At 61.0% G+C, this 22,819-nt stretch overlaps 1 protein-coding gene across 4 annotated transcripts; it reads right to left on the bottom strand.

Moving 5' to 3' along the window:
• Positions 1-1,554: 1,554 nt before the first annotated feature.
• Positions 1,555-21,534, bottom strand: SLC13A5 (solute carrier family 13 member 5). Of its 4 annotated transcripts, none has more exons than XM_045888175.1 (12): positions 21,433-21,534; positions 16,822-16,950; positions 16,464-16,600; positions 14,269-14,456; positions 13,562-13,730; positions 12,425-12,547; positions 10,112-10,327; positions 9,334-9,434; positions 8,313-8,431; positions 5,686-5,847; positions 3,035-3,172; positions 1,555-2,467 (listed from the first exon to the last, which is right to left on the bottom strand). In XM_045888175.1, the coding sequence occupies exons 1-12, from the start codon at positions 21,532-21,534 to the stop codon at positions 2,336-2,338; spliced, it is 1,716 nt and encodes a 571-aa protein (XP_045744131.1). In that variant the 3' UTR covers positions 1,555-2,335. The 4 variants fall into 4 exon arrangements, with proteins under 4 accessions (XP_045744131.1, XP_045744132.1, XP_045744133.1 ...); XM_045888176.1 differs by having other exon boundaries at positions 14,269-14,405; XM_045888177.1 differs by lacking the exon at positions 16,822-16,950.
• Between the last annotated feature and the right edge of the window lie 1,285 nt (positions 21,535-22,819).

The following is a 22,819-nucleotide window of genomic DNA, read 5'->3' as shown; positions in this document are numbered from 1 at the left end:
GGAGATGAGTCCTGATTGGTCTCATGATACGCTGACGACGCTCGATGCTCGATTAGCCTTTGTCAACGCCCGAGTGCGGCTGTTACACGCGGAGGGCAGGCTGCTGGCCTCCCGAGAAAGGGGAGGACGCAGCAGGCCCCGTCCCGCCCCTTCCTCCTGCCTGCAGGGCACACGCGTGTGTGCAGCATGCACGAGGCTCGGGCGCGGCCGTGAAGGCGTGGTGCGCTCAGGAGCCCCGCGGCCCCAGCAGCCGCGGCCCTCCGACTCCCTGTCCCGTCGACATTGAACGCCCACCTGGTTCATGCTGCCGTCACCTGCAGCCAAATGTAGTCCTGATCGGCCCTAAACTCCAGAGCAGCTCCGGCTTCAGAAGTTGTGCAGCATCAGCCTGTGGTCAGAGTCCTCGGCCCGGGGGCCCGCTCTCCGGAAGCCCCCGGCCAGCTTGCTGCCGGCCGGGTGGAGCCCCACACCTCCCCGCCGCCGCAGCCTGGCCACCCCGGATGGCCCTGGTGACCTCCCTCACGACCCCTGGGTGTGCGCCGACCGGCCGCACGGATCGCTCACTCCTTCCCGGCCGCACGCACGGGGGCCTGCTCTGGGTCAGCCAGCGTCCTGGAGCTGGACCAGCAGGCAGCGCAGGTCCCCGGGGCCACCCTCAGTCGTCCACGGCAGGAGTGGCCCGGCTTGCCCTGGAGGGGATGGGCAGCCACCCTCGGCTCTCTCCAGCTAGATGCCCCCCGCTGTCCTGAGCCCGCCTCTGAGGAAGCAGCTCGCGCGAAACTGTCCCCTGAGCAGGCAGGCCGTGGGGTGGACGTGCTCACCGTTCCCTGCAGGCCCCTGGGGGACCAAGGCCCTTAACGGCTAGATGAGGAGCAGTGGACACGATGGTGGAAGGTCCGGTTGGGGCCCTAGGTGCCACTAACTTAATACACAACTTTGGACACATGATTGGCCCCTCGGAGCCTCGGAGTCCTCGGGAGACAGCTGAGCATGACAACACTAGCCTATGTCACGGGGCCGCAGCAAGGACCCCGGGAGAGACCCGGAGGGAGCGCCAGGGACGGGAGGGGGGTGATGAGGCCCCTGCCAGGGTAGAAAGCTGGAGCCAGCGCCCCTCCCCGTGGAAGACACGTGGGGCCGTCAGGAACCACCCCACCCCAGGAGCCGGAGACACCCTGGTCCTCGAGGGGACATCCCTGTCCTCAAGAGCATTTCCTTGAGTTCCCGACCTTCCCCTGCCCTGAACGATGCCGTCAATGAACCTAATATGCTCCTGCCCCCGCTTCTCTCGCACAAAGAAAAGGAGGGTGGTGGGTGGGGCTGGGTGTCTGTCACGTCTCTGTCACAGGGTCCCCGTGGCCGCTCGGCAAGTGGTGCCCCCACATCCTCAGATGCTCAGGGGCCACCAAGCACGGCTGCAAAGGCTGGTCAGCAAAGGGGCACTCACGCTCTGCCATGACCAGCTCTGACGGGCCCCTGCTCTCGGCTGGTAACAGCCGCGTCCACTCTGCACCTGCAGGTGGCAGAGGCCCCAGATACCCACTGGGGGCCCCAAAGGAGCCATCGCTGCCCGTACTTGGAGTGTGACCCCAGCTGTGTGGTGTGACCGGAGAAGCCGAGCCGCCCGGGAGAAGCTGGTGCGCTGGAGGGCCCCGGCCAGGGGGTCCAAGCATACGTCGGCCCACGACAAAGGGGGTGCGTGGGAGGACAGCGAAGGGGTCCAGATTGTCCGCTAAGACGGAGCAAGGTAAGGAGTGGAGCAGGTTAGCCAGCAGCTGTGGGCCAAGGCGGCCAGAAGTTCTTGCCCAAATTCCTCATCCTTCAGTGGCAGCACCATTCTCCCCGTGGTTCCAGGAGGCTCTGATCTCGGTGGTGGGAAGCTGCCCGGGATCAGACATCGTGGGTGAGGTTGTCCCTTCAGGTAACAGGAGAGCCCGGAGGCAGCCGAGGCGAGCTGCAGGAGGCCCACGCTCTCCTGCGTCCCAAGCTGGGATCTGATCCCCACCTCGATGACCCTGGGACTAAGCGAGTGGACACCAGAGCCCAGCTTGCGGCCAGCTGGCGGCCTGCGTCCTGGTCCCTCTGCAGCCCACCTGTCCCAGAAGGGATGGCAGGTCCCCCAGGAAAAACAGACGCCCCGGTGTCTCCGGAGGCTCCCTCCACTTCCGCCCAGCAGCTGCCCGTCCCCAGCTCTGAACCTGGGCCTGGCTGGGTCTCCTTGGGGGTGTGGGCATCACTTGGGGGATCACTTTGGGGAGTGAACCCCAAAACTCTGCTGCAAGGTGTGCTGGAAGGCTCAGGGGTCCTCAGGAGGGCGGGTGATGTGCAGCTGTCCCTAAGTCTCGATATTCGTCACATTAGCCCAGTCAGGGAAATGATCCAAGTCAAATATGACCCGTCCCCAGGTGTTGACCGCCACAAACACACAGAAGACTCCAATTATGTTCATCATGAGTCCTGTTTTCACCTGGGGGAAAAACAGGGTCAGAGTCAGCACCCCCTGGGTGGGCCAGGCTGTCCGAACAAGGGCGACGGGACACCGGGAGTCCTGATGCCCAGCAGAGGCTCTGCAATAACTAAGCCTCCGTTTCTGGCTTCCCCTCCCCTCACAGGTGACGAGACACAGCAGAAGAGAGGGGGTCCTCCTTTGTCCACATTGTTCCCAGGACATCACCGGCTCCTAGGCCGTGGTCTCTCTCTCTCTCTCTCTCTCTTTCCGCCTCCCGACTGGTGTCACGGTTCTTGCTAGTTTGCAAAGCCCATCCCGGCCACGTGGGACCCCGCCCTCACCCCTGCAAGGGCTCGGCGAGGGCTCCCCAGGTGGGAGCTTCCGGAACCCACCTCTCAGCTCTGGGAGACAGAACGGTCTATGAAATTTGAGATCATTGCCAAAGAGAAGCAAAGCTGCATATAAATGCACATGAAGAGTACAGGACTGGACACATCCTACGACGTCACACGTCAGCAAGAAAGGGGGCGTCCAGCCTCACGACAGAACGTCACAGCTGGTGAAGCAATAGAAGGGCCGCGTTACCATGTCAGAAACCTTGAGGTGTCCGTAGGCAAACACGATGGCGTTAGGTGGGGTGGCCGCCGGTAACATGAAGGCAAAGGACGCGCTCAGGGTGCAGGGGAGCATGACGCACAGCGGATTGAGGCCGATGGAACGGGACTGGGGAGACACAGCACTGCGAGGTCACAGAGGCACAAGACAAAGGTTCCCGGACCCTCTTCCTGCGAAGCATTCCCCTAACGCCCTGGGTGCATTCCCAGCCCCGTGCCCTTTGTCCCGCTGGCCCCTCTACCGTTTGCCATGGGTCTGGATAACAACTGTGCTGGACTGAGGGCTGACCTCAGAGCTCCCTCCCAGGGAGGCCTTTCTGAACCCCCTTGTTCATTCAGCATGTATGTCTTGGCCACCAGCTGTGCCAGAGACCACGCTGGGCACTTAGACGGCACTGAACCTTGGGGTGTTCCCGCGGGCCCCCCCGCACCTGTCTGTCCTGCCCCAGATCTAGAAGGCCCACATCTTCTTGCCTGTGGATGCACCTGTTCTTACACACACTGGGGACCGTTTTGCATATGGAATTTGGTATCCATCTTTTTTTACTCTACAGCCTAAAATTCAGCCACTTCTAGCCGCCCCTACTGCAGAGTAGACACTCATTAAACGTCTGTTGAATGAATGAATGAATGAATGGTATAATTCACGATATGTTCCGACCTCTACCAAAATTCACAATCCATCGTGCAGATGTACACACACATGAGGACAGACACACACGCGACATTCTATCAGCAAAACACTCAGGAGACAGACTCATCGATACGCTGACCCCCAGAGAAGCAGGTGGTTCAATAAAACATACATATGCAAACAACAGGGCGACTCTCGGCTGTGTCTAATCTGCTAGCACGGGAAGATCCCTGATAGATGGTTAGAGGAAAACAACACGAAGGTGCAAGACGGGACCATACCGTGATGCCATCTCTCTAAAAAGAATGCGTGTGTGTGTGCGTGTGTGTGAGATACATCCAGAAAGATACCCAAGACATTAATAACAGAAGTTGTCTCTCGGCGGGAGGCTGGAGGGTCAGGGTCTGTGCACCCTCTGGGGTTAATGGACATAATATGTATGATGTTTTGTGTGTATGTTTTCAACTTCAAATGCCCTTCAAAACTGTGATTTCCCCCCAGTGCCTGATGGCATTATATCGTATGACTATCCCCTCCTGCTATGAGAACATGTTTGTAACAAACAGTTCTGTAATATAGGCTCGTGAGCACCCCTGACGATCTTCCTAAGAGGCGTTCCCAGACATGAAATTGCTGAGTCCAAGGGCAGGAGCGGGCTTCAGGTTACGGGTCCTGCGGGTAAACAGGTCTCTGGAAAAGTTGCACCCAGGCTCACGCCCTCTGGGAGTGGCTCAGAGGCCCAGGCAGGGCCTGTCTGTTTCCTGACCACCCCCCTTCGCCCTGGCCCTGGGTATGCATGGCTTAGGCACCCCCACGTGCCTCTGTGACCCAGCGGAGTGGGGGGTCACTGCCTGCCCCTCGCCCGTAGGTGGATGCTGAAGCAGGAGCTCCAGCGGCCTCAGACGTAGCTGTGGGCTTCTGGTTCTAGAAAAGCCTGTTTTCCAAGGGCCTGGCCACGCCCTCAGGGGAAAACCCCCATTTGTCTGGCTCTGGGCTGGAGGTGACCAAGCCAGGCCTTTCCTGGGGGCGGGGGCCACCACTGCTTGCCCAGCAGCCTGCTTGGGGGAGGGGGACGCTCCAACACTTTCATCTCCACTGAGAACGGAAGGAGCAGACCATTGGGCTTTACTTCCCATATGCGTGGACGCGGGGCGGCCTAATGCGAACCTACTGACTTGAATCGTGAGCCGGGACGTCTGAGAGTCTGGCTCCCGACTCCGGAGTGGCGACCACGGCCTCTCCCAGGCTTGTGGTGTCGCTCATGGAGGATTTCCATGGCCCTCCTCTTACCTGGCCCTAAGCACAGGTGAGAACTGAGGTTCCTCGTTTGAGGACCCCACAGCTTGGACTCAGGTCCTCTGACGTCCAGCCCAGGGCTCCCGCTGCACCACCCTGAGGTCGGGACCACCGTGCAGTGAGAGGCGGAAGGAAATACAAGAGATCATAGCAGCTCTTCCCCTAAGCCCTGCTTCTCCTCAGTCCCAGCTCAAATCCACGCTTGCCCAAAGCACAGGACTCTAGCCTGGCACTGGGCGCCCTCACCCCGCCCACTCCCTCTGGGACCAGCGCCCTGGGCTACTCCATCTTCCCTGAATGCCCTCTGCCTCCCACCTTCCCCAAGACCCAGTTCCTCGGGATTTCTTCCTGGTGGGCTCCAGCCAGCAGTGGCCCTGCTCGGCCGCCCTTCCACGTACCCCTACATACTCCAGACCCTCCATCACCTCCCCGGCACTGGCCCACCCCTCCTTGCTGCAAATCCTGTCTCCTCAGCTTGAGAAAAAATCAGCCACATTTATACATAAGTTCTGAGTGCCTGGTTCTTGCTTTGCACTTCGGTGAGCATGGGGGATACAGAGAAGGACCTCGGAAGCGTGGTTGGGCTCTGGCCCCCGGTCTCACTGTCCCTCTATGGACCCAGGATGTGGTCCCGGGTTGACGGCTTCCTGTGACATGAGGGCTGGGGGTCATCTCCCCGGCAGGTCACTTACCATGGAGGCAAAGATGGGCAGGAACAGGGTGGTGGTGGCCACATTGCTTGTGCATTCCGTGAACACGGCAACAAGCAGGGACAGGATCAAGGTAATGGCGGCAGGGTGCACAGAGTGCAAGGGCCGCATCTGCTTCCCCATCCATTCGGACAGCCCCGAGGCCTGGGAAGCACGGGAGGGCAGTCACCGAGGGCCGGGAGCAAGCCCGGTCCTTCTGCAGGGAGCTCAGCCCCTCCTGAGCTTCCGACTCTCTCCATCCTCACCCTGCTGTCTCCTAAATCTGTTTCCAGCCTGGCCAGTCTACTCACCGAATTTTGGCCCAGAGTCACACTCAACACGCCCCAGCCTGCATTCATCCTCTCTGGCCCAGAGTCTGCTCCCCGGGGCTCCCCATCCACCTGCTGTCCAACCTAGGGGGCTGGGTGCCTCCCTGGGGGCCCTGTCCCCCTTATTCCTTATGCCCACTCAGCCACCCAGTCACCCAGAACGTCTCACCACCTCCCAGCCTCCTGTAGCTCTTGATGCTCAGGAAAGGAATCTGAGCCAGAAACTGAGGGTTTAGAGGGGGAGGGAGTCTGAGGAAGGAGAGAATGAGTTAGATGAAGGTACCGAGCACTGCCTGGGTCTCCCTCAGCCCTTCCCTGCCTGGGTCTCCACCCCACACATCAGGGGATTTCCCCATGTGTAGATCTGACCGAGTCACTCCGGCCTCAACCCTTCAACAGTTGCCCACTGAACGAAGTACACACCCCCTATCCTGACTCTCAGTGAAGTGGCTTCTTTGAGCCGCACCAGCCTCATCTTCTGCTGCTCCTGAGCTAGATACTGCATGCTTATTCCTTCGCTCAGGTGTCAAGTCTTCCTGACATGCTTTTCCAGATATGACTTTCTCTCCAGGCTGCAAAGGCCTCAGAGCAGGAACATTATCAACTTCCTCTGTCATTCCCAGGCCTGATCTAACATGGACATAATAGGAATGTCTGATGAATGAATACATGAATGAATGAATGAGAGACGATAGATGGATGGATGACTGAATGGAGAGGTGACCAGATGGATGGATTTATTCATCTAAAAGATATTTATGTTCCTATTATTCACTGGGTTCCATTCTAAATGCTGAAGGAATAGCAGAAACAAGATAGACCAAGTCTGTCTATGACCTTCTACTCCTGGGTGGATAGATGAAGGGATGGATGGATGGACAAATGGATGGACGATGGAAGTCAGATGGATGGATGGATGGATGGACAGGTGGAAGAATGGATGGATGGGTAGATGGATAGATAGACAGATGGATAGATGGATGGATGGATGGATGGATGGATGATGGATGGATGGATAGATGGATGAATGGATGGATAGATGGACGGATGGATGAATGATGGAAGGATGGATAGATGGACAGATGAAAGATGGATGGATGGATGGATGAAAGGATGGATGGATGGACAAATGGATGGATGATGGAAGTCAGATGGATGGATGGATGGACAGGTGGAAGAATGGATGGATGGGTAGATGGATAGATAGACAGATGGATGGATGGATGGATGGATGGATGGATGGATGGATGGATGATGGATGGATGGATAGATGGATGAATGGATGGATAGATGGAAGGATGGATGAATGATGGAAGGATGGATAGATGGACAGATGAAAGATGGATGGATGGATGGAAGGATGGAAGGATGGATGGATGGACAGATGGCAGGATGGATGGATGGATGAAGGGAATGATGGATCAACAAATGGAAGGATAGATGGATGGAAGATGGGTAGAAGGATGGATGGATGGATGGATGGAAGGATGGATGGATGGATGATGGATGGATGGATAGATGGATGAATGGATGGATAGATGGACGGAAGGATGAATGATGGAAGGATGGGTAGATGGACAGATGAAAGATGGATGGATGGATGGATGAAAGGATGGATGGATGGACAGATGGCAGGATGGATGGATGGATGAAGGGAATGATGGATCAACAAATGGAAGGATGGATGGATGGACAGATGGGTAGAAGGATGGGTGGATGGATGGAAGATAGTAGCACCTCTCTCCATCCACCTCATTTCTTCCCTATTGAGGAAGGGGGGAAGTAAGAAAGTTACATTTTGGGGTGTTTTCTCCCAAAAGCTGTTCCTCTCCTTCTGTGCTGCTATATACCTAGATAGAGGAAAATTTTTTTTAGATAGAGAAAAAAATGTTTAAATGTCAGCTATCTGAACAAAGAGTTCAGTGAGTAGAACAAAATGGTGTGGTAGAGACCTCCCGGAACAAATCAAAGCAGAGGTCACTGTCGCCAAACCCCAGAGGAGACCTCACAGCATACTCCGCCTCTCTTGGCTAACTTATTCTCCTGGTCACTTGTTCATTCATTGCTGTAATCGCTCAAAGAGCACTTTCTCTATTCCAGGTCCATCCATCCATCCATCCATCTGTCCATCCACTCCTTGGTGACAAGACAGAGTCCCTGTCCTCAAGACACCTGCAGGTCTCTGGAGCAGACAGACATAGGACCAGAGCCCGCAATGCAGTGGTGTGGGTGGAGGGACAAAGTTCTCTGACGCCCTCTTGTGCAAGAGGGGCCCTTGCAGCCTGCAGCGGGGGGCCTTACCTCACATCCTTTGGCCAGCGCGAAGCCGCCCCCCAGCAACAACACGATGCCCCACGGCACTTTCTCCTGGGTCACCTTCCAGGTCAGCAGCGCAGGGGGATAAAATGGAGTTTTCCTTTCTGAGAAGAAACCATAAAAACACACATACACAACCCAGAGCCCAATCAGGAAACAAAAGAGATCTAATCAAGGGGAAATGAAGCCCATAAGCACAACGGGCAGCTCTCCTATCCATAAATCAGCTAAAACTCACAGTAATCACGACCCCTATTGCTGGTAAAGATGTGGTAGAAATGCCACACACTCCTGCCAGCATAGAAATTGGCACAATCTTTTTGAAAAGCAATTTGGCAACACATTTTAAGAGCCATTAAGACATATATAACTCTGACAATAACACTGCTCCTGGAAATTTATCCTAAAGAAACACCCTCAAAGAAAAAGCTATATACGTGAAAACATACAATAATATATGTTATAATATATATGACATAATAACGAAAAATTAAAAACAGCCAGAATGTTCCATAAGAGGAGAACAGAACAGCCCCTCAACGCGATACGATGCTGTTATTGGAAAAAATAAAGTTGGAGGCTGTGTCTTTAACAGGACGTGTGCATAGCGTAAAGACACGAAAACCCACACGCCGGAGAACCAGAATGCAAGCTCTGTGTGTGTGTGTGTGTGTGTGTGTGTGTGTGTGTGTGTGGATTGCAGCCATGTATACACATGCATCCTAGCAAAGTCAGGGAGAGAGAAGTCAAAAATACACAGACGGCACTGCGGGAAACCGGGAACGTTCTTCTGCTCCTGTTGTGATATTGATAAGATTTCCAACGTGTAAAGAGCACAAGAGAAGAGAGTTTGCGCTGAACAGTCCCCGCGGAAGGGCTGACGACCGTCCCCCTGCCTGGACGGAACGCCCCCCGCCGGGACCATCAAGCCAGGCCTCTCCAACAGGGCGGGCTCCCTCCCGCGGGGCCCCACCCCAATGAGTGAGGGGCCAGGACGGAGCCTTACCCTCCTCCGTCTGGCCGCGGAAGTTGAACTGGGGCCTCTGCGAGGGCATGACAAACAGCAAGGTGGCCACGAAGGTGGCCACGGTGGCATCAGACACGTACCTACAGGCGAGAGCACACAGGACATGCCCAGCTCGGCTTTGGGGCCTCCATTCAACAAACCTACTCTGTGTCCACAGGAGCGCTGAGTGCGAGGATGGAACACCAACGGCCCACATTGGGAGTGCCGTACGGACGAAACCATGGCTGGGAACTGGGACAGCTGCGTCTCGGCCCCGCTCTGCCCCCAGCGGGGTGACCCTGAGCCGCTCGCTCCCCTCTGGGTCTGAATGGCTCCGGGGCGAGCATCGTGACGTGTTCACATCAGACTGTCTAGGATCCTGGGTTCCCCGGGGGGCCTGCGAGGGCCCGGCTGCTAACTGCAGCAGAACTTCTATGCAGCAGGTGTAACATCGGGCAGCCCCCAACCCGCATCGCCTGCCTCGTCTAGAAACCTTGCTTCCTTCTGACCCCAGACCAGCTCAGCCTGGAGGGAAGGAGCGCACACACTCTCCGCCCGGTCTCTACAGACGGCCTGGGCCCCGGACGTCTGCCTTCAGAGGGAGGAAAGATGGCAGAGCAGACATTTGGAAGCAGGAGCTCCTGGCTCAGCAAATCTCTCCCTGTCAGCCCAGCCACCTGCCTGGCCAGCGGGGACACACCTGCGGGCTTGTCTTGAGGACCGGGGAGAAGAGAGTGAGCTGCAGAACTCAGGTGGGACGAAGCAGCCCGCGACTTACTTTGTCTCGCCCTCCTCCCAGGCCAGCGACACCCAGCCGGGCATGAAGCCGGGGTCCCGGGAGAACCACAGGCCGACCAGCAGGAGGAAACAGAGCAGGACGTTGGCCTCGGCGAACGAGAAGGGCCCCAGCTTCCTGTACTCCTCCTGCAGCACCTGGTAGGCAGCCTTCTCGTGATTCCTGCTCTCCAGCCCGCAGCCCCAGGACTTCCTAAAACTAGACGGTGCAGAGACGAGAGGCCAGTGAGGCAGGCTGGTCGGCTCAGGGCCCGTCGGATGGTCAGATGGAAGCCTGGACGTTGGGCAGAAGGACGTGGCGAAGGGCACGCGGTGCAGCCTCGAGCGAGCCTCTTCCCCAGTCCTGTGTCCATCCTCTGCCGACGCTACCTCGCAGAACGCGGCGGGAGACAGTGTCTGTGATGTGTGCCCAGCGCATGGCCCACGGTACCCCCAGAACCAGGGGGCACACAGAGTGGGGCAGCCAGGCTGGATGGGGTCTCAGGGCCAAGGAGGCAGAAATCGGCAGAGGTGGGGCCGCCCCTGGTCAGGGGGACGTGGCAGGTGCCTGGTCGCCTGGGAACCAGCGGCTCCCATCATCCGGGGGATGGCCGGGAGAATATCGAGAGCCAGCTCGGGGTGGGGGGTGCTTCCTCACCTGGGGCTGGTCCCACCGGGGCCCGGAGCTGAGATGCCAAGCCCCATCATGGGGGTGGCTCAAGAGGACACAAAGAACAAGGACGGGTCTAAGAAGCCGGGGCCAGGCAGAAGCAGGGGTTAGCTTGTGGTCGGAGGGGGCACAGGTGTCGGATGGCCCTGCCCTTGGGGGCTCCCCGGGGACCAGTGGCCATGGCCACCCACAGCCTGCCCAGGTTGCCCAGCAGGACCTCCCCTGGGGTGCTGGCATGAGGGTTAGGGAGGAGGAGGGGTCTGTGGACAGGTGCTGAGGGTACCTCGGCCATGGGGAGGGCCACCGGTGCCCAGGATGGTCCGCAGGAGTGTCTGGGCATTCCGGCCCCAGGCAGCCTGAAGGCCAGGAGAATTGTCCCCAGAGAGCCCTCCCTGCTGGGAGTCCCTCCTGGGCCCTGGGGCAGACTTCATGGGAGGGCAGGGGTCCAGAAGGACCCCCATCCCTGATCCAGGGGACAGCGTGGTTAGCAAAGCTGGATGCAAGCCAGTGGTGATGTCCTGTTAGTTCTGGGGGACCGGTGGCCCCTGTGGCTGGACGTGGCCTCAGAGGCCGTCTGTGAACCCAGGAAGGTAGTTTTCCTGGATGAGGTTAGAGGCAGCCACCCTGACATTGCTCAGATGAGGGACCCGAGTGAGGGTGACAGAAAGGACCCCCCCACACACAGCTGAGGCCGGTGCTGCTTCTACAAGGCCTGGGGGCAGGGGCCCCAGAACATCCGCTGCTATTCTCCCAATCAAGGCTTCCTGGGGGCTGCCCCCCCACCATGCTCCATGTGGGGTCGGCAAGGGCCCCTGAGCTGACGAGGCTGGCTGGCTGAACAAAGCCGCAGGAGGGCTCCCCCATCAGAAGGCCGGGCAGGGTTCCTGACGGTGAGACCCCCAGAGGCTAGCGGTGCCCCAGTGGCCTTGGGGCCAGCCCGGCGCCCCCTGCTCGCCGTGCAGGGGACTCAGTGGGCCTCGGGGCTTTAGGGCAGCCCCCCACCTCATGCTGCGGGGGGCCACACCTGGTGCCCCCGACACCTGCTGTCCCTGGGCCTCAGGACGGTCCAGGCCAGCAGGCCTCGGTCTCCCCAAGAGGGGACCCTTATGGACTAAACTCTGTCCCCGCACGCTCACAAATTGAATACCCATGCCCCAGGGTGACGGCAGCAGAAGTGAGACTTTTGCAGGTAAGTAGGTCCAGATGAGGTCCTGAGGCTGGAGCCCCGAGAGGACTGACAGGCACTGGTGGCCAAGTGTAGGTGTGCACAGGGGCCGGGGGTCTCCTCAGCTGCTTTGGCCCGCAACTGCTCGTCCCCCCACCCCCGGGGGCCGGGCGGGGCCCGAGGGAGGCCCCAGTGAGCAGCTCGTGGGAAACGCAGTGGGGTAGGGCGTCGGGCGGTGTCCCTGCGGGGGAGCCGGTCGGAGCTGGCCTCGAGGCCGAGGGCCCAGAAGGCGGGAAGGTAGGGAATGGCCTCCCAGCAAGAAGGACAGCAGGTGGGGAGGTGCGAGCGGCCGGGGGCAGCCAGACTAGCAGGGTGCCGGAGAAATGGCCGGGGCCAGGCAGGAAGAGTGCGCCGCCGCGTCTGGGCGTGCCACAGGGATGCGGGGGGCGGGGGGCAGGGGTGCCTGATGAGAGCGCGCTCACCTGAACCTCAGGTACACAGCCTGGAGCCACAGCCAAGCCAGCAGCAGCATCACCAGCATGTTGGGGAAGGCGAACCCAAACCAAGAGGCAAAGTTCACCAGGTCTTTGCTGGCAGGAAACAGCCTGAATGAAGGGAGAGACGCTGGGCCCACCTCCACGCCGGGGCCTAGAGCAGCAGCTGGGCCCCTGGCCATACGCAAAACAGGCCCGAGGAGCGGCCGGCCGCCCTGCCTGCGGGTCCAGACCCCACTGGGGCCCTGCAGAAGTCGGTGCCCATCCCTCCAAAGTAACACACCTTCACACCCACGGAAGCCGAGCCCGAGCTTCAGGGCTCCCGGACGCCTCACTCCCCGGGGAAAGTGAGTCTCCAGAGCTCCCCGGAGGCGGGACGGGGTGGGGGTCCTTCCCTGGGGCTGGCGGAGGGTCCTTCGTGCTGCAGGCCCCGCTCTCCAGCCCCAGGCCCGGCTCCCTCGGCCCGCGGGTCCCCACGCTGCCCCGACGGACGTCAGGGAGAGCCGTAGTCTATCATTACAGGGAGTCCTCTCAAGATCAAAACCGCCTGCGTGGTGGACCTCAAGCGTCTGCGGGCTGGGCTCCTGCCCACCTCCCAGCGGCCTTGGCTGCCTGGTCCAGGGCTCCATCTGCCCCGGAACCCTCGGGCCACCTGCCCGGGACCCTGCAAGGGCAGCCGTCCGCTGACCCTGAGTGCCCCACGGATGGGACCGGCCCCACCCGCACACGCTCTGTGTCCCTCTGTGGCCGAGGCGGGAAGGTGCCGACCAGCCCTGTGTCCACCCGGGCCCCCCCAAGGGCACGTAGAGGCAACAAGTAACCTGACCCCTAGCCCTTCGCTGACGCCGTAAGGCACCGCTGTTCACAACCAAGGTCAGCAAACCAGCAGTGAGGGGATGTCTGTTTTCTGCAAGTTGTGACCCAGGACCAGGGTCATTTCCCACGATTTCAGCTCGGTGCTTGGTGCACAGTCTCTCTCGGAGCGAGCGCCGGGGAAGAAGGGCAGGACTCGCCCCAGAGCAGAAAGCAAGCAGGCCTGTGGGGCCCTGGCAGGTGCGGGGCTGCAGCAGGAAGGAAAGGTGGGGGTGCCCCAGCCCCAGCTCTCCTCGCGTGCCCGCGACTCACTCATGCATCTGGCCCAGAAGCACCACATTGGGTCCCGTCCCCGTCAGTGTGGCGGTGCCCCCGATGCTGGCCGCGTAACACACGCACAGAGTCATGGCCTTGCTCATGCTCCTCCTGTCCCGGTCAGCCTGCCGCCCCTCGGGGGGGCCTTCAAAGGTCGCTTGGCTCCCTGTGGGGGGCACGCCGTGGGCTGAGCCGGTGCGGGCCTCCAGCTCCAGCTCCTGACCCTGCCCTGACCTGAGGATGGGACGGGCCAGCCCGCCAGGTGCCTGGTCCCCAGCCCGCTGCACCCCTGTAGCCGGATCCAGCCGGCTGAGCGCAGCCCTGGGGACGGGGTGTGAAGGGGCCGAGAATAAAGCAGGCGCTCTCTGAGCATCCTGAGCTCGGGACCTCGACGGGAAGCCAACGTGGGGCCCCCACCCCGACACCTGTGGGAGCGGAGAGGTGAGAGGCACCCAGTAGGTGCTCAAAAGATGCCCAGAGGAATAATCGGTGACGGCACTGGTTTCTGCGGTTGGCAGGAACCACGCGTGGGATCTTGCTGTGAGCTCTACTGCAGGATCTAACTTTTATGCAACGGCCACGTTCCTCAAGGTTAAAACCCAAGCAGCATTTTCTAAGTGTTTCCCCTGTTTGAGGGAGGGCTCCAGGCGGCAGAGAGGACAGCTGCCCTCGTGGGCCCCCGCAGCCCCCGGGCCAGGGCTCACCTGGCAGCTCACCGGGCTTGCCCTTGTCTGCCAGCTCCAGGCCCCCCAGGCTGGCCTCGGTGGCCGCGTTGGTGGCCTCCATCTGCTGCAGCATGGCCTCCACGATGGGCACCATCATGGCCGTGGTGGCCGTGTTGCTGATCCACATGGACAGGAAGGCAGTGACGCCCATAAAGCCCAGCATCAGCCTGCAGAGGAGGGAAGGGGAGGAAAGCCAGAGAATCCCCCAGGGAGCCACGGGGGCTGGGTCCCCCTGCAGGGATGCCACCGACCATGGTCAGCTCAAGACTGGATCATGGCGGGGGTGGGGGGAGTACAACGTGGGGCCTCCCCCCCACCTCTCCCCTACAAGCATTCCTGATGTCCCTGGCTGGCTCCTGGGCACCGAGAGGCCTGAGACCCAGTCACGGCTGTAAGGAGCTCCCACCTGGCAAGGGCGAGCCACGGAAGGGGCCCCGGGAAGCGGGACTTCCCTCCGGGCTGACCCCACCTCTCTCCATGCATGCACACTGCCACCTCCACGTGGCGGGGAACCAGGTCCAGAAACCGTTCAGGAAACGTGCTCCCCTCACTTGTAACACCCCATGGTCCCCCAGTGTCCACCTCTGTCCCCCACGAGAGATGACCGCCTCGTGGCCTTCAGAACCTGTCCCATGACATCCCTTCCCCGTGGCTTCCCTCCCCGCGCGGCAGCTAGGGATGAGCACACCCCCTCCACCCTCGCTCGGATGCGCGTCCCCCACTGGGTTTGGAGGAACTGTTTCCACGCCTGCTCCCTCCTTCTACCGTGAGCTGGGGAAGGGTCTGATTCTGCTCCGTGGTCTCCATGCCCGTCTGGGCCAGGCGCCTGCCCGAGGTCACCGATCGGCCCGAGGAAGGGGTCCAGGGTTGCGCACTGCACCAAGGTTCAAGCTGCTGTCCATGTCGGCAGACCTCACGGACCCGTAAGATCAAAGGCTGGGACCCAGGCCAGGAGCAGGGCCAGAGTTTGCATGAATGAATGACATGGTGCTTCACAGCCCCAGCGGGGCTCAACTAAAAGGCCCCCGCAGCCCCCAGGACGGCTCAAGCCGAGCTCGCAGCGGGAGCCGAAGTGTGTGTGACCTTCCTGGATTTGGGAGCCGAATCTGAGTGGCACCCGAGAACGAGGCCCACCCACTGACAGAGAAGAGCCGTCAAGGATCCCGAGGGGGAGAATGCTGTCACCCTGAGGTCTTGAGTCTCTAGAACACACAGTGGCCCTTCATTTGGCCCTGTAAACCCTCCGTGGCTCGAGGTCACGGAGCGTAACAGGTCAGGGAGTCACAAGCCCTTCATGGTTGCGGCCGTGGTCTCCCGGAGGCACGGTCCCCGGCACACGGACGTCCCAGGAGGGCTCTGCCATGAAGTAACCAACTGGGGCTTCCCAGGACCCAGCTGGGGACATGCCATCCCTGAGGGACCACACTGCCCCCGAAAAAAGGAGCAGCCCGAGTCCCCAGTGCAAGGGGCGAGGCTCAGACCGGTCGGTCCTGTCCCCATGTGCCCATCGGCAGATTATTCAGCCCTTCCTCGGCTCTAGAACATGGTGGCAGGGATAGTACCCCTGCCCCCCACCCAAGTAAACCGCTCTGTCTGCCAGGGGTCCTGCAGGTGCTCTCGACACCCAGGGGTTCAGCTCACATCTTCTCCATGGGCTGGCTGGAAGTGGCCTGTGGTGGGCAGGGGAGGTCCTGCAGAGCCGTGAGAAGCTGAGGGATGGAGTGATGTGGGGGAAAGCGAGGTAGGGGATTCTTTGTGGGGGGGTGGAATACATGTGCCAGCTTTGGAGGGATGACCTTTCTGTTTCCCCTGAGCTGGATTGTTAAGACAACCCTTTCCTGCTTTCTGCACAAAAGCCCTAGGGGTTTCAGGCAGGGCTTGATCCAGCCCCCACCCACCTTGTTTCTTGGGGAAGCTGCAGCCCCACCTCTAGGAAGTCTTCTGAATGTGCGGGGGCTTTCGCTGCCGAGTCTCCCTGGGGCATTCAAAGAGCCCTTACCCACTGCTGCTCACACACCCCTCTGGTCACCCAGCTGAGACTGTCACGTGCCCATCCAGGGGCCCACCTGCCTGCCAAGCCCAGGAAAGCCAGTGGCCATCGCTGGCCTGTGGGTGATCTGGTCTGAGCCACCTCCCCGCCTGTCCCCGGGGCCAGAGAGAGAAAGCGTGCTCACTGTGCAGGCTTGGCCCCCACCCAGAGGAGCGTGCGCAGAGCTATCCTCTTGTGTAGATTCCAGCGCTCCACGGCCACCGCCATGATGAGGCCACCCAGAAACAGCATGTTTGTGTCCTTCATGTACTGGACACACACCTGAGGGACAGCATGGGGCCTGTCAGGGCGGCCTCGGGGCCCCCAGTCCCCGAGATGGGTGCACCGACTAGATGCCGACTCCAGGGGCCACTTGGAGTGGGGAGGGGAGGTCACGTGGTCTGCGTCTGTGCCAGACGCATGGGGTCCCCCGCGGCCCAGGCAGCTCTGAGAGGGGCTTGGAGGGTGCACCATGGCGGGAATAGCCGCCCGGGGCTGCTCACCTGCTTGGAGTCCAGAATCTTTAAGAGCGGGAAGAGCAAGGCGGGCATGAGGGAGGTGACAGCGAGAGGGATGACTTCGGTGCACCAGTAGACGGCCATGAGGATGATGACGTAGGCACACCTGACGAACTGCAGAGACAGCCCTGAGACCTCCGCGGGCTGGCACCCCCCTTCCCACCACAGCGTGCTGGGGAGGCGGCCGGCTCGCGTGGCCAGAGCAGGGCGGCGGCATCAGAGGGAATGCCCATGGCCGCCTGGTCAGCACGGGTCAGGAAGGCCCAGGACCCGCTCACAAGGGCCTCCTGCCCCTGCCTCCCAGCTGCATGCTCAGCCCGCCCTTCCACCTCCCCAGGAAAGAGCAGGAGGGGAGGGTGTGGAAGAGCGGGTGGGGAGGAGATTAGTACAGACCCCCCCCACTTCTGAGGGTTCCACCTGGCCATCCTCCTACCCTACAGTGTGTGGAAGCCGTTATGCATGCGGCAGGAGCCCTGCTTAGAATTCTGGGTTTGCATCTTCCCCGGGCTCTCCACGCAGTGTCCTCGTGGTGCTGGGCGGCTGCACGCTCTCCGGGCCGACAGCACCCACACGGCCCTTCTGTTTGTCGCCCTCCGCCAGGACTCTCCCAGTGTGGAGGCTTGGGCGCCCCTGCAGGCTGATGTGCCTGAGCGTCCCGGCCACCAAATCAGCCTCCAACGCTACAGCTCCCACCTCTGACTCTCCAGCACCTTCCCTCGCACCTTCACCGCGCCCGCCGCGCCTCCCACCTGGAGCCTCCCATGCTGACCTCCCCACGCCCGGCACCGCGTGGCTCCCTCTTTCAATCTGCAAATCAGTTCCGGTCATTCCCTTGTTCCAAAGGCTTCTTCAGGACAAACCCAACCGCCTCAGCATGACTCGGGAGACCCTCTGCGAGAAGCAGGCCGTGCAGACCGGTCCAGCCCCCCTCCCTGCCCACTGGCACCCGAGTCCCCACACTCCACTGGCAGTGCCTGAGGCTGGGCTCTGGGTCACCCGCGCCTTGGCGCAGGCTGCCCCAGGCCTGGAGGGAGCGCTGGCCGCCCGGCTCCGGGTTTCTCCTCGGCGCCTTCCCTCACCCCACCCGCCCAGCCTGGCTCTGTGTCCCCAGCAGTTCCCACCCTGCGGGCTGCCCCTGTCTGGCCCCCACACAGCACGCACACCCAACAGTGAGCAACCAGAGAGAACCCATGTTAGGGGATTCACTGTCCTCGGCACGCAGGACAGTGCCTCGGGAGACGCTGCCCGAGCGCTTATGAGGGGAGCGGGACGGCAGGGCCGAGCTGTCACCCCAACGGCAAGCGCACGTGTGCACCCTCACTCTCCTGTCTCCCACCAGAGCACCTACTGCGAGCACGGAACATTGCACAAAGACCCGGAAATCCCTCATCTGGATTGTGCTCTCAGTCACAAAAGAGAAGCCATCCTTCGGCCTCCCAGGAGCGCCCCAGGGCACCTGCCTAGTGTCCGAAGCTGGTATTTTGGCACTGATGTTCTGCGGCGGGGAGCCAGCCGGAGCAGTGCTGGGTGCTGCCTCCGTGGCCCCTGCCCCACCAGACGCCAGGAGATCCCTCTCCAGCTGCAACCGTACAAAGTGTCTCCAGACTTTGCTCAGGGTTTGCAGGGGTCAGTGCTGGTTGCAGCCACGGGATTCCAGGCAGGACCGCGGTGCGGCTGGAAGCCCGGGCTTGGCCACCAGACACAGCTGATCCCCGTCCGCTGTCTGCCCTTGTCTGGCCGTCAGCGTCCCACATGTCCCAAGGCTGGACCTTGGTGCTGGACTGGGGAGCGGGGGAAAGTAGGAATGATCCCCTCCAGGGGCAGCCAATAAAGGGGTGCATCATAGAGAATTTAAAAACAGGGGCCTGGGTGGCTCAGTCGTTAAGCGTCTGCCTTCGGCTCAGGTTGTTATCCCAGGGTCCTGGGATCGAGCCCCACATCGAGCTCCCCGCTCAGCGGGAGGCCTGCTTCTCCCTGTCCCTCGCCTACTCCCCCTGCTTGTGCTCCATCTCTCTCCCAAATAAATAAAATCTTTAAAAAAAACCCAGCAACACAGTCCACAAATCCTCCTCTTTCTCATCATTGTGCCATAGCATTTCTCAACAACGTCACTGATAAAATACTCCCCGGGCTCCCAGCCCCAGCCCCCTCCTGCCTTGTTCCCTCAAGAGTACCCACCAACATATTGTGTACAGAAAGTGCTCGGTGGCCTTTATCATCTAAACTCAGAAACAGTGGCGTGTGTCGCCAATTTTCAAGGCACGGTTCCTGGAGGCGCCACACATAACCAGCTGGGGATGCGTCTGGAAGAGCGCTTAATGCCGAGAGGGAGGTGGACAGTGGATTGACAGGGCAGCACCCAGCGCCTAGTGAGGCTCAACAGCTATACGTTCAGTGCACAACTAACTAAAACCGTAGCTCGTTATTTGTGTAATTATTAACAAGCAAGGGTGTCCAGGACACAGCGCTTCGGGAAAATGTGGGTGAGGGAGCATATCTGCGTGTGGGTGTGAGTTACGGCATTTGAGGGCATTTTCATTTTTACTCCATACTTTGCAGACCTTGGAAACAATAGTTTTTAAATAATTTTAATAAACAGTACCATGAATGTATTGTCTATCTCATTAAAGAGCGATCTTCTAAAGAAAGGACCCAGAGAAAAGGCAGAAAAAGTGAAGCAGAGATGAAGCCGGCAAGGGAACAAGGGGGAATAAGAGGAGAGCTGCTGGGGGCCCCGCACCAGCAGAGGGGCCCGCAATCGAGCCACTGCCCCACTCAGACGGGGCCGCCCACACTGCCAAGAGCCTGCTGGCTTCCCGGAAGCCCTGCCCATGCCAGGTACTTCTGGGTTTCCTTGCACGACGGTGCGGCCCGCCATGGGGGTGGGGGTGGGAGCTCTTTCGTGGTGACCAAAACAAGAGGCACAAAGCCAAAAACACAAGAACACAGGGGTCCAGGCGCCTGATCCACCCAGAGGGAAAGCACCTGAAGGCCACCGTTGGAACGACTCTCCCTCCTTCCCTGGCCTGATCTCACTCCCAGGGCAGGTTACTGACCAGCATACACACCTGAGTTGAGGGTCCCGGCTCAGGACCCACCTGCATGCATACACACGGGTATGTATGTCAGGGTGGGAGTGGGGTCTCGGTCACGCTCCCCCTGAGCAGGAAGGTCATCATTATTCCAGGGAACATCACTCCCTGCCAGGAGAACTAAGATCAGCTCTCCTGCCTGGCTCCCTCCCTTTCTGCAGAGGAAATAAGGCGGCTCACAGTTGGGGCGGCACCGGGGAGGGGGCGCCCCCAGCTAGATCTGCTGTCCTTGGCCCCACCAGGATTGCTCAGCCCACCCAAGGGTCCTCCCAGCCTCCCCTCCTCCCATCCTAGGAACTGGCATTATCACTTTGGGCACCCTAAGTCATAAAGCGTGGGAACCACACCTCCTTGCCCGTTGTACAGATGCGAATGCCAAGCCCCAGAAAGCACAGGATGGTGGCTAAAGTCACAAAGACGAGTGAATGGTGGAAGTACCCTTCTCATGCAGGTGGGCTTCCTGACTCCCCCTCCCCCAGGGCTGCCCACAGAGCATCCCCTCAAGAGCTCCTCTGTTTCCCAAACCTGCCGGGGCGGAGGCGGGGGAGAGGGGGTGCAGGAGGTTTCCTGTCTGGGCTCAGAGAGAAGGCGCTGAAAGGGGGAAGGAGGAAGGAACAGCCAGCAGCCACAAAAGGCTTCAAAGGGCTCGGGCCTCTGCCAAATGGGCTCCCACAGCCCAGCGCAGCCAGCCCGGCCTGGACTCCCGGCCCCGCCCCCGCCCTGCGGCCAAGGCCATTCATCCTCGGCCTCCCTCCCGGGAGCGCTGGGCAGCAGGGCGAGGGACACGGCTTCCCCTGCAGCCCTGGGTCGTGCCACCCAAGGCGCGAGCCTGGGAACTCGGCTGCCTCTTGCCCAGACGTCGCAGGCCGCGGGCGGGCGGAGAAGGCCAACTTGGATCCGCCTTTCAGCCAGGAGAGGATTTGGACTCAGCTGTGCCTTCCAGGGCTTGGGAGCAGGGAAGAAATGTGGATCACATATGGGGAAACTGAGGCTCAAGAGGGGGCCAGGGAGTGGAAAAGACAGCACTCGGGATCCACTTAGGTGGTGATCTTTTTGTATGGGTCCTTGATTGACCTCGGAGCCCACGCACAGCTGGGAAGTCCTCGATTGCTGAAGGGAGAGCCAGGACGAGAGGGAGGGAAGACAGGCGCCCAGGCTCCCTGCGGGCACTGGTGACATTTGGGGGTGAAGGGGAGGCATGAGGTGGTTCAGTCTGAAGAGATTCTGAGCCAGGGCTGAGCCTATGCATGGGCTGTGTGGCCAAGATCTGTGCTAACTTCTAGGTTCCAGGGCTCACCGGGTTAGGTCCTCGGGCCGGGGATCAGTGAACCCCAAGGTCCGTGCGCCCCCGGGTCTCCGCGCCCCTTGAAGTGCTTTGTCGGCACCTCTGTCTGGCGCCCGGAGCTCCCGAGTGCGCGCCCAGCTCAGCGCTCCGGCTCAGGGCCCCCGCGTTGGTGCCCGCTGCTGGCACAGGGCGCCCGGGGTCCGCGGAGGTGCAACTAACCTTGGCGGGCATCAGAATGACGAGCGGCAGTAGCAGCAGCGGGGTGATGAACAAGACCACGAAGGACTTGAACTTGGAGACATAGCTCAGCGCCGAGGCCATAGCGCGGGAGGGAGACCCGCGGGAGAGGCGGGCGAGGGGCAGCGCGAGGCTCCGCCGGCTTAAGAAGGGGACGCAGTCCGCGCGGCCTGGGGGGCCGTGCCAACTCCGCCCCCACCGCGGGGCCGCCCCGCGGTCACGGGGCGCGCCTGCCCGACCCCTCCACGCGGCGGCGGCGGGAGGCGCCTGCGGACTCCAGCGCCTCGCGCGGCGCTCCAGGAGCGTCCTGAGCCCCGGCACCGTCTGACTCTCCAGCCCTTCCCGCGCCGCCCCGGCCAGAGGCGCGCCCACGGCTGCGGGCGAGAGGGGGCAGCGCCGTTCTTTGCGCGGGCTTCGGCGTGCGCCTCCGTCCGCAGGCGCACCTACCCGGGGCCCGTTCCAAAGTCTGCGCCGCCCCGGGTCTCTCAGAACCATCTCCCCAGCCCCTCGCTCCTTCCCCCTTGTTACTCCCGCCCCCACCTCCCGCGTCCCGGACGGGTCTCTGGCGGAGCCGAGTGCGCCCCGCGCCCTCCGCGCCGCAGGCTCTGTGCCCGGGGGCCACCCCAGGCTCCCCAGCCGCGTCCGTGCCTCTGCTCTGGGCACAGGACCCCTTGCCTCCCCGCGCGCGCCCTGTCCGCCCCGCGCATCCCGCGCGCTCTGCAGCGACCGCGGAGGGGGCCGGGCCTTGGTCCTGGGCAGGCTTAGCGCCTTTCGCCCTCCAGCGGACACCAGCGGCCCGCCACGCCCGCCGAGCCAGGCTGCTATTGCCCTTTCGCAGAGGGAAACGGAGTCAACAGAGGAAGGGACTTGACCAAGGCTGCACTGAGAGCGTTCCTTCACTCGGCCAGCCGCCTGCGTGCAGGAACTGGGCTCCTATTCCGTGCCAACCCCCGTCTGGGGCGCTGCAGACGCAGGGATGCACACAACCTCCTCTGTCACTCTCTTCTTCCCTCCCTCTCCTCCGTCTGCCCTGTCTCATTCCGCAGCTCTCTGTTGGGGAGTCTCACCCAGCTTGTGACTGAGCCCCAGACTGCTCCTTAGAGGTCACGGTCCTGGTGCTGGAGCCCCAGACCTCCGCTTTTCCAATCTTTCCTGGCCTGGATGTGCCCGGGATCCAAAACAACACCTCCTACGTCAGGTGCATGACTTTTCCTGTGACCTCCCCCCCCCCAAGGGTCCCCCAGACCCCTCCTGCCAGTGTATGTCGCCCTGGGTTTCCTTCCTCCCCATGTGTGTGCACTCAGAGCCTAGACCAAGTAGTTTCAGCAGTAGAGAGATTTTTCCTTCACTAAATATGTTAAACACATGA

Source organism: Mirounga angustirostris, unplaced genomic scaffold (assembly GCF_029215605.1).
Source record: "Mirounga angustirostris isolate CCGP_5_RB_7025 unplaced genomic scaffold, mMirAng1.0.hap1 SCAF_17, whole genome shotgun sequence".
Classification (NCBI taxonomy): Eukaryota; Metazoa; Chordata; class Mammalia; order Carnivora; family Phocidae; genus Mirounga; species Mirounga angustirostris.
The sequence above is the reverse complement of the archived record's forward strand: the minus strand, read 5'-3'. Positions and strand labels throughout refer to the sequence as shown.

What these genes read in the sequence shown, in the direction of transcription:
- SLC13A5 (XM_045888175.1), bottom strand. Translation starts at nt 21,534, where the DNA reads ATGGCCTCGGCGCTGAGCTATGTCTCCAAGTTCAAGTCCTTCGTGGTC. An exon ending in AGATTCTGGACTCCAAGCAG is followed by an intron (nt 16,601 to 16,821) that starts GTGAGCAGCCCC and finishes GCTGTCCCTCAG; the next exon opens with GTGTGTGTCCAGTACATGAA. An exon ending in CCGCGGCCAGACGGAGGAGG is followed by an intron (nt 8,432 to 9,333) that starts GTAAGGCTCCGT and finishes GTTTCTTCTCAG; the next exon opens with AAAGGAAAACTCCATTTTAT.